This window comes from Rutidosis leptorrhynchoides, chromosome 3 (genome assembly GCF_046630445.1).
Source record: "Rutidosis leptorrhynchoides isolate AG116_Rl617_1_P2 chromosome 3, CSIRO_AGI_Rlap_v1, whole genome shotgun sequence".
Classification (NCBI taxonomy): Eukaryota; Viridiplantae; Streptophyta; class Magnoliopsida; order Asterales; family Asteraceae; genus Rutidosis; species Rutidosis leptorrhynchoides.
In genome coordinates, this window is record NC_092335.1 from 532347218 (window position 1) to 532358282 (window position 11065).

An 11065-nucleotide genomic window follows, 5' to 3' on the forward strand; every position below is an offset into this window, starting at 1 on the left:
AATGAAAAATAAAGAAAAAGATGCTTCATGATGTGAACATCAATTAAGGTATATAGAACTCGCACAAAAGAATGCAAAACGAAAGTTCAAAAATAATGCATATGCAAGAACTTGCAAATTAATTACTTTATGTATTTAAAGATACAAAAAGAGTGACTAAATCATATATAATAGCAGGAAATGCTCCAGCTCGAATTGATATTCCAAAAGCTGGCAATAATGTCACTCATGAGTCTTTATCACGTCTGAAACGTGGAAGACCAATTGGTTCCAAAGATAAAAATCCTAGAAAAGGAAAATCAGCTGATAATGAGGTAAAAGAAAGTGTTCAAGAAGAACCACAAATCAATATTCCTTCTGCAGAGGATATTGATAAATGTAAATACATAAATTGCAATAAATTATGCAATATTATGGAACCGAAATGAAATGAAAAATCTTGATGAGATATTTTCATATAATGTTACAATGAAATCATGAATAAAGATGATGATCCAGAACCAAAATCTTTCATGGAAAAATAGACACGATTGGGGTCATTGGAAAAGAGCAATACGAGCTAAATTTGAATCGCTCAATAAAAGAAATTTTTTTGGATCTATCGTTCTCACACCTAAAGATGTGAAACATGTGGAGTATAGATGGATTATTTTTGCGAAAAAGAAATGAAAAAAAAATGAAGTTACAAGGTATAAAGCTAGACTTGTAACTCGAGATTTTTCTCAAAGATCGGGAATTGATTATAATGAAACTTATTCCCCTGCTATGGATGTAATTATTTTTAGATACTTAATCTGCCTGTCAGTTTCTAAAAATCTAGAAATGCATCTCATGGATGTTGTTACTGTTGATCTATATAGATCACTTGATAGTGATATATATATGAAGATACCTGAAGGATTTAAGGTATCAGAAGCATCCAATGAAAAACCCAAAGAAATGTACTCAATTAAAAAGGTCTTTATATGGGTTGAAACAATCGGGTCGCATGTGGTATACCTTATTAAGTGATTACTTGATAAGAAAAAGGGTATACAAATAATCTTATATGCACATGTGTTCTTATTAAGAAAATAATGTCCGGATATGTGATTGTAAGTTATTTATGTCAATGATCATAACATCATATGAACAAATAAAGTGATCAGTATTGTCTTGGATTGCAAATTGAGCATATGCCTAATGGTTTACTTGTACATCAAACAACTTATACCAAAAAGATTTTAAAACATTTTTAAAGACAAAATTATTTGTTGTTAGATCACTCAATATTGACACTGATCCATATCATCACTATGAAGATCATGAAGATCTTAACGGATCAGAAGTTCCATATCTTAGTGCAATTGGGACTGTTATGTATTTTACAAATTGTACAAGATCTGACATTTCTTTTGCAGTTAATTTATTGACAAGATTCAGCTCAGCCCCTACAAAAAGACATTGGAATAGGATCAAGCACATATTTTGATACCCTTGAGGAACTGCTGATTTTAAAATTATTTTATTCTAACGATTCAAAACAAGATTTGGTTGATTATGTATATGCAGGTCATATATCTAATCCTCATAAAGATAAATCTCAAACTGGATATGCATTCCTAAATGGAGGTACCACAAAATCATGGCGTTCTTAAAACAAACACTTGTTGCAACATCATCAAATCATGACGAAGTGATTGCATTACATGAAACTACTCGAAAATGTGTTTGGTTGAGATCAATGACACAAATCATTATTGATTCTTGTGGACTAGAACGATATAAAAGCCCCACAATTATCTATGAAGATAATGCAGCTTGCATAGTACAAATGAAAGAAGAGTATCAAAAGTGACAGAACATAACATAAATGCAGACGAGGCGCTAAAGTCATAGACGGTCTTAACGGTCATAAGTTTGATGGAAAAGAATGGTATGTTGGTAAGACTCAGAAAAAGACTGAAAGGGAATAGGAATTGAAACAACAGTTTGAGCAAATCATGAAGGAGACTGTAGAGAAATCAGAGGGGCTAAACGTGTACATAAAAGATTTAGATGATATAGTTTCAGATGAAAACCTCATATTCTTCTCATATACTCAAGATCTCATCAAGGACAACCAGATTGAAATGAGATATGTTCAATCCAACAAAAACTCTGCCGATCTTTTAACCAAAGCACTTCCAACTGTTGTTTTCAGAACACACGTTCGAAATATTGGCATGAGACAAGTTCAAAAGATGTGACGACTCATCGATGTCTACTTGAGGGGGAGTTAACTCTATGCTGCACTCTTTTTCCCTTGGCTAAAGTTTTTATCCCACTGGGTTTTTCTTTACCAAGGTTTTTAACGAGGCAGTAATGGTTACTCTATAATAAAAAAATTGTCATTCAAGGGGGAGTGTTATAATATCTTGAATATACAAGTATCCTAAAAGTCAAGATATGTGTCCTCTAAAGTCCAAGATTTGAATGATCAATTATATCACTCCATATCTTTTTACTATTCCTCATTGAAAATTGAACGCATATAGCATTTGTATTGTAGTATAAATATCCATCGAGTGTAAGCAAACTATGTACCCCATTATTTCTCAAACACAAGTGTTACTCTTATTCTCCATTCATTTTCTAAGCTTTGTATAGTACAGAAGTTTCTAATCTTATTATATAATATAGGCCATAAAAGTAGTTACTGACTACTAAATTATAACACAATACGTATAATATATAATACTCTGATAGTGTAATCAATAGAATTAAAAAATTTCAAAACAACCGTTGCAAAGTGTTATTCTCAAATAGTTGTCAACTTGTTATAGTTACACTGTTGTTAACATTTTATGTAACAAAGTAATTAGTCAACTCTTTATAGTTAATACTCTCATTATATTGTTTTTAATAACTATAAACGTCAATCTATTAAGTTTTTCTTGTTAGATGATAGAACGCAAATAAGATATTCCGTTACGATGTACGAATAAATGAATTATTACATAGGTAATAGGTTATTCAAGATTTTGGGCCCCTTAAAAATTTGGGGCCCTGTGCGGCTGCACACTTTGCACATGCACCGAAGACACCCGTGGGTTAACTTTTTATAGTAAAACTCAACTAGACATGTTTTAAACTTATTAAAAACAGATGGTAGAAATTCTGAAATCTTTTAGTAAATCATAAATAATAAATAATTATCTAAAAAATAGAAATAAATTTTCATAAAATCTTGACAAAATTATTACTCATAAAAATTTGTTACTCCGTACTTTGTTGGCATGAGTTGGGGCAACTTTGACGGCTATAAGGACTCCTAACGCATAAAATGAAACTCTTAGGGTGTAAAATGAAACATCAACCGCCTTTTTTTTTCTTCTAGAAGAAAAAGAATATAATTCGAAAGTTCCCTAAACTGTTCCTACAAGCAGCCTCTACCTAATGCAACTATTTTCAACGCAATGAATCAATAAAAACGTACGATCTCTCACTTTCTTTTTTCAATCTACAAATCACTGACTGCAATTAAACTTAGGTAATTAATTATCACTTCATTTCTTACTCTTTCAGTTGTTTTTAGTGTTCAATTATTGATTGATACCTTGTAATCACTACTAATTTTAAGCTAATTTGTAGGGTTTATGGTTGTACTGAAATCATACCTGTAGGTTTTTAGTTAGTATGCGTGTATGCAGTTAGGTATAACTTAATATTGTTTTTAATTGTGATTATATCTGTGGATCTAGGTTTTAAGAGCAGTAAGTATGTTTAGCTACAACTGATTTATTGTTAATATCTTTTTATAAATATTATTTTCATGAATTATTCTTTTGTTTAGTACTAGTGAAATTTGATCCTCTGTTAGAACCCTAAATTATTCTCACTGATTTGTTTCTACGGATCACATCATTAAGAGAGGTGTTTGTTTACAACCTCCGTGTTAGATGGCTGAAACTGACCGATACGTGACAGTGTGATATTGCTATATTGTCATGGTATCGTAATGAGTTCGCATGTTATTTTCAGTATCAATTGCATATTACTGTTAATGATATAAACTTGTTTTTGCAGAATTTGAGGTAGGGTCGAGAAACGGAGAATTCAAAGTTAGTTTAATACAATGACGTGGTTTAGAGCTGTATCTAGTGTGGCAAAGCTTTCGACTAGAAGAACATTGTCACAAGTTGGATCATATGGAGCAAGGACACGTCTCGTTCCTTCGGGAACTCGATGTTTTCACTCGACAGTTTCAAAATCAAAAGCACAATCTGCACCAACCCCTCGTGCGGTCCCACTTTCACGGTTGACCGATAGTTTCTTAGACGGGACCAGTAGTGTTTATCTTGAAGAGCTTCAGAGAGCATGGGAAACGGACCCAAATAGTGTCGATGAATCATGGGACAATTTCTTTAGAAACTTTGTGGGCCAGGCTGCCACATCACCTGGAATATCGGGCCAAACGATACAAGAGAGTATGCGATTGTTATTACTTGTGAGAGCTTACCAAGTTTATGGTCACATGAAAGCGAAATTGGATCCGTTAGGTTTAGAACAGAGACAGATCCCGGATGATTTAGATCCCGCTTTGTATGGTTTCACCGAAGCTGATTTAGACCGGGAGTTTTTTTTGGGTGTATGGAGAATGGCGGGTTTTTTGTCTGAAAATCGACCCGTTCAAACATTGAGGGCGATATTGACCCGGCTTGAACAGGCTTACTGTGGAAACATTGGGTATGAATACATGCACATTGCAGATCGTGAACAATGTAACTGGATACGAGACAAAATTGAAACTCCAACTTCAATGGCGTATAACAAACAACGACGTGAGGTTATTCTTGACAGGCTTATTTGGAGCACTCAGTTTGAAAACTTTTTAGCTACAAAATGGACTGCTGCTAAACGATTTGGGCTTGAAGGTGGCGAAACTTTAATCCCGGGTATGAAAGAAATGTTTGACCGGTCAGCAGATCTCGGTGTCGAAAGTATTGTAATTGGAATGTCTCATAGAGGAAGATTAAATGTTTTAGGTAACGTGGTTCGAAAACCGTTACGTCAGATTTTTAGTGAATTTAGCGGCGGAACGAGGCCCGCGGATGATGTCGGCGGGCTTTATACCGGGACCGGTGACGTTAAGTATCATCTTGGGACTTCGTATGATCGTCCAACGAGAGGTGGTAAGCAAATCCATTTATCGTTAGTTGCAAACCCTAGTCATTTGGAAGCTGTTGATTCTGTAGTTGTAGGTAAAACTAGGGCAAAACAGTATTATTCAAACGATGTGGATCGAACCAAGAACATGGGTATTTTGATACACGGGGATGGAAGTTTTCCGGGTCAAGGTGTGGTGTACGAAACGTTGCATCTTAGTGCGTTACCGAATTATACGACAGGTGGCACTATTCATATTGTGGTGAATAACCAAGTTGCGTTTACTACTGATCCGTTATCGGGAAGATCATCACAGTACTGTACTGATGTTGCTAAGGCTTTAAACGCTCCTATTTTTCATGTTAATGGTGATGATGTGGAGGCAGTTGTTCATGCGTGTGAGCTGGCAGCTGAATGGAGACAGACGTTTCATTCAGACGTTGTGGTTGATATTGTTTGTTATCGTCGATTTGGGCATAATGAAATCGATGAACCATCGTTTACTCAGCCGAAAATGTACAAGGTAGTTTTGAGTTTTCTATTTGTATAATCATTTTCAAGTTTTTTGAGCTACTGGTTTATGTGTTGTTTCTAATGGTTACAGTTGGTATTTTTTGTTACAGGTTATCCGTAATCACCCATTAGCGCTTGAAATTTACCAAAAGAAGCTTCTAGAAACTGGTCAAGCAACAAAAGAAGACATTGATAGAATACAAAATAAGGTTACCAAAATTCTTAATGAAGAATTTTTGGCCAGCAAGGATTACGTCCCTCAAAAAAGGGACTGGCTTTCCGCTTATTGGGAAGGATTCAAATCCCCCGAACAACTTTCACGTATCCGCAACACCGGGTAAGTTACTTATATTCTGTTTAATCGTGTCACTTTCGACTATACATGGTAATTGAGACCCATACTCTCATATGTGGGTCAATTGGGTCAAGCTTTTGGGTCAATTGGGTCTTCAGAAAAATATAATTAGGCCTGGCAATGTAAACAAAAACTTTAAAAAAGGTCCAATGGGTTTCCTTCCAACCTATTGGGTCCTATACAAAATATAAAAGAACATGTCTAATGGGTATCAATTCCCAAAGCTCAATAAATAGTGATAGGTCTAATGGGTCTTGTGAATGGGTCAAATGGGTCGAGTATAAAGATCATAACAGGTTTAATCCATCAGACGAAGCATTCATGGTTGTATCATTTATTATGTATATTAATATTAATAATATTTTCTTATATTTTCTAATTTATATAATAAATATATAAATAATGATTACTAAAATAATATAATGAATAATTATAGCAGTATATGACCCGTTGGACCCATTTGACCGATGACCCATTTCGACCAGTTACCCAACCCGAACCAACCTGAACCATGTAGACCAGTTAAAAATCTGACCCAATTGACCCATGACCCGTTTCAACCCAAAAACGTTTTGACCCGTTACCCAAACCGACTCAACCTGACACATTTTCCTTGTATACTTTCTACCTTTCTAATTAGTCTACGCTGTTCTTCAGGGTCCAACCAGAGATTTTGAAGAACGTTGGCAAAGCAATTGCAACACTTCCCGAAACCTTTAAGCCTCACAGAGCAGTTAAAAAGATATTTGCAGATCGGTTAAAGATGATCGAAACGGGCGAGGGTGTCGACTGGGCGGTCGGTGAAGCACTTGCATTTGCAACGTTGCTGGTCGAAGGGAATCATGTGCGGTTGAGTGGCCAAGATGTCGAGAGAGGTACTTTTAGTCACAGGCATTCTGTAGTCCATGATCAAGAAACTGGTGAACGTTATTGCCCGTTGGACCATGTTGTTATGAATCAACATGAAGAAATGTTTACTGTAAGCAACAGGTTAGTTTTTATGATAATATCTGGTTTATTTGATTATACATTTTCATATAAGAAATCCTTAGAGGCGTAAATATAGTTGAGGTGGCAACTGGTCATAGTTGGTACGGTGCTGAAATGGTGCGGTGTGAGGTTTGCTTGACCACATCATGGTTGCAAACGACCCCGTCTCAGTCAAAATTACAAATTGGTGACTATCGGTCAAGCGTTGGGTAAGAGTCGAACAAAGTCAGTCAAAAGTCAGAAAGTCGGTCAAATTAGTCAAAATTGTCGTATTTTAGTTTCGTTTTTTGTAATAAATTAACATCGATAGCGATTATAGGTACAAATTAGTTAAGGAAAGTATTTTGTCTTTAATATGTATATAAATGTATATGTATATGTATATGTATATGTATATGTATATGTATATGAATATATATTTATATATTAAAAGTCAACGTTGGTTAACATCAGTCTCGACCATTGTCTTGACCCTTTATGCTCCCGAACATCTCGACCCTCTAAGGTACCGACCCTCTCGATTCCGTCCCACGCCTTTTTGCAACCTTCACATACATCCTTTCGTCAGTTTATAATTCTATTTTTTTAACAAAATAGTAAATAGTAATGTGTTAAAGATAATAATCTAAATCTTTGATTTAAAAAGTCTGTGGAGGTTGTCTGCATCAAATTGACTTTACGTGACATGTAATTTAGAGGAATATAACAACCAATATTGACCCATTTTTAAGTATCTGTGTCAAATTGCTCCCTCTAATAATGAAAATTTTGAATTTTGAATTCTGATATCTTTTTTCATGCTTCGTATACAGCTCTCTTTCAGAGTTTGGTGTTCTGGGATTTGAATTAGGCTATTCGATGGAAAATCCAAATTCACTAGTGATATGGGAAGCCCAGTTTGGTGATTTTGCTAATGGAGCTCAGGTTATATTCGATCAGTTCTTGAGCAGTGGTGAGGCTAAATGGCTACGTCAAATCGGGTTAGTTTTGTTACTGCCTCATGGTTATGATGGTCAGGGTCCAGAACATTCTAGTGCAAGACTTGAACGCTTCCTTCAGGTACATTCACTTGTTTAATCTGATTGTGATCATTAAATATTATATCATCAGTTGTATAAACACATAATATCTTAAAAATGTATACTTTGTTATGATTATATAGTAACTTGGTGAAGTTTGAATGTGATTGCAGATGAGTGATGACAACCCGTTTGTTATACCTGAGATGGAACCAACACTACGCAATCAAATACAAACGTGCAATTGGCAGGTTGTCAATGTTACAACTCCAGCCAACTATTTCCATGTTCTTCGTAGGCAGGTAAGTTTACTTGAGTCGATTCATTAAAAGGTTTTAAATTGTAGGTAGAAATGTCAACTTGATAATGTCTTACATCAAACGTGTTGATTAGAAAACGAAGCTATTCTAATGGTTGAACCATGGTTGCAAACGGTTTGGTGACTAGCCCGTCCTGATTTGAAGAAAAACATTTAATAAGTCGGACAATGGTCAAAAGTTGGGTCAAAGTTGGTCAAAATCGGTCAAAGTCAAGTTTTTGTCTGGTTCTGTTGTAGTGTAAACGAAAATCCCAAATCCATAAAGTAGCTGGGAAACATACTGTCGCTCAAAAGTCAACTTTTATACTACGTATTTAATATAGCTATATTTAAAAAGGACAACATTGGTCAACATTCATCCCCACCGACTCGACCTTTCAAGGCCCTGACCGACTCGTCTCCCTCTCACGTCTTTTTCAACCTTGGGTTTAACTAAATGATATATACTTAAAGTTTTTCCCAGTGTAATCTTCTTAATAGTTAAGATTCTTACTCTTACTGTAATAATATAGTTTTTGCAATCATTAGTTAACAAAGTCTGACAAATAAAGAAAAATTAATTATAAATATTTGCAGGTCAACCCAACTTGTAACAGTTTTGGCCCAATTTTGTTATTAATTACCATGTAGCTCAATTTTGTTTTCTCATGTGTTAGTTGGGATGTTGCAGATTCACAGGGAATTTCGTAAGCCACTTATTGTTATGGCTCCAAAGAACTTACTACGTCACAAAGAGTGCAAGTCAAATTTATCTGAATTTGATGATGTTCAAGGTCACCCTGGCTTTGACAAACAAGGCACTAGATTTAAACGTCTGATCAAGGATCAAAGTGGACACTCAGATCGCGAAGAGGGCATTCGACGTTTAGTTCTATGCTCCGGAAAGGTTCGTTATATTAATGACCGATATAATGTACTCTTTTTTTAATAGGGTATTTGGCTGTGTATAATACAGGCCCATTCAGACCCGTTTCTACGATCCATTGGACCCGCTTTAATTTTTGAAGACATAATATAAAGACCTGTTGGGTCTGGTGTTGTACTTAAATCGCCACTCTAGAAGAAGCCAAAGAAAACCCATAGTCGACCCAAATGGCCCATCTTTTGAAGAATGGGTCTTGTTTGCCAGTCATATTTTCAACTAAGAAATAGTAATTTTCTAGTTTTGGCTTTTCAGTTATAATTGCTGTAATGGGACTGCATTTTTGCAGATTTATTATGAACTTGATGAAAAGCGGAGGTCAACTGAAGGCAAAGATGTTGCAATCTGTCGCGTGGAACAGCTTTGTCCATTCCCTTATGATCTCGTACAGCGTGAACTCAAACGTTATCCAAGTAAATACTTCAGACACTCATATAGACACGAATGTTAGATTTGGAAATAGGGACTGGTTGGGTTGGTTAGCTTGTGATACAAAGTAGGTTTGGGTTGGAATCGATCAGTTCATTTTGGGTCGAGATGGTTCAGTTGGGTTGGGTTGGGTTAACCCACAACTACATTTCTTTCCATATTCTTAATGTTTTATAAATAATTAATGAGATACTTGTGATAGCAAAAACAATATTTCTACAAAATGAATTTGATTCATTTAAACGATCTAGGAGATTTGTATGCATTAAAAATGTGAATTCTAAGATTTCTGGCCGCAGTTGGAACCGATTGGTTGGTTTGGGTTTGACTCCTATTACTTTTTGTCCAAATTTTGATTTAACCTTTAACAGTAAGTTGGAGTGTCATATTTGATATAAAAACTTGTTACTGTCAGTAACTTTATAACCCAATTGAACTTTTTTTACCCTTCTGACCGTTAGCGATTAATCATAAACCGAGTCCACCCATTAGTCAGTAAATTCAATCCAAAGTTCTGCCTCTAGATTTCTATAAATTATTAAGTACTAACCAACATATCTATTACTACATAACTCTTGTTACATCATATTCATGACCCTTGTTTTCAATGCAATTATCAGACGCCGAGATCGTTTGGTGCCAGGAAGAACCGATGAATATGGGAGCTTACAGTTACATTGCCCCTCGTCTTGCAACTGCTATGAAAGCACTTGACAGAGGTAATTTAGACAGCATCAAATACGTGGGGCGGGCCCCATCTGCTGCTACAGCAACCGGTTTCTACACTGCTCACGGGAAAGAACAGTCTGAGCTTGTTGAAAATGCCATAACATCTGATTCCCTCACCAATCCCACAGTCAGCTAGAACCGGTTCACCTATACTTTGTCGATTTACACACTTGGCGGAACTTTCAGTTTTAGTTTTTTGGTTTCAAGTTTATACTACTGAGACAGTTTTATATAAACGATCTTTGAGTAGTGTGTGTAATAAACACTTCAGAAATGAGTACAGTATTTCCTAAGATTGTCATGTAAGAAACAATTTTATTTTACTTTTCTAACAAAGTGAAGGCATAACAACACCTGCTCTTCTTTTTCATGATAACAATTCTTAAAATTTATACCGTTAATTATTGCACACATTGTCGCAAAATAATTGGATATACCCATATCGAGACAAATCCATTCTATTCATATTTAATGTAAAATAATCATTTAGGAATATACTTAGAGTAAACACAAATGAATTTGATATACCCATTTTGAGACAAACAGGTTTTTTTAAGCCGGAGGTTCTCATGGAAGCAAGCTCTCTACTCTGGATTAGTGGATTAGGGAGAGGATGACTTTTTCTTCCGACGCTTGGAGAATTTTTATCAACTCGTGGTTAG

At 35.4% G+C, this 11065-nt stretch overlaps 1 protein-coding gene across 3 annotated transcripts; it reads left to right on the forward strand.

Annotated features, from left to right (window-relative positions):
* The first annotated feature begins 3412 nt into the window (after positions 1–3412).
* Positions 3413–10765, forward strand: LOC139898387 (uncharacterized). Of its 3 annotated transcripts, none has more exons than XM_071881114.1 (9): positions 3413–3511; positions 4048–5650; positions 5751–5977; positions 6653–6985; positions 7798–8044; positions 8178–8306; positions 8994–9209; positions 9535–9658; positions 10295–10765. In XM_071881114.1, exons 2-9 carry the CDS (start codon positions 4097–4099, stop codon positions 10537–10539), a joined length of 3075 nt encoding a protein of 1024 aa, XP_071737215.1. In that variant the 5' UTR covers positions 3413–3511; positions 4048–4096; the 3' UTR covers positions 10540–10765. The 3 variants fall into 3 exon arrangements, with proteins under 3 accessions (XP_071737215.1, XP_071737217.1, XP_071737216.1); XM_071881116.1 differs by having other exon boundaries at positions 3433–3453; XM_071881115.1 differs by lacking the exon at positions 3413–3511 and adding an exon at positions 3789–3971.
* The last annotated feature ends 300 nt before the right edge of the window (positions 10766–11065 follow it).

Bases quoted from the DNA above. Each gene is read 5' to 3' on its own strand.
- LOC139898387 (XM_071881114.1), top strand. From the start codon at position 4,097: ATGACGTGGTTTAGAGCTGTATCTAGTGTGGCAAAGCTTTCGACTAGA. The intron at 5,651-5,750 runs GTAGTTTTGAGT...TTTTTGTTACAG, and splicing joins CTCAGCCGAAAATGTACAAG to GTTATCCGTAATCACCCATT. The intron at 8,307-8,993 runs GTAAGTTTACTT...GGGATGTTGCAG, and splicing joins TCCATGTTCTTCGTAGGCAG to ATTCACAGGGAATTTCGTAA.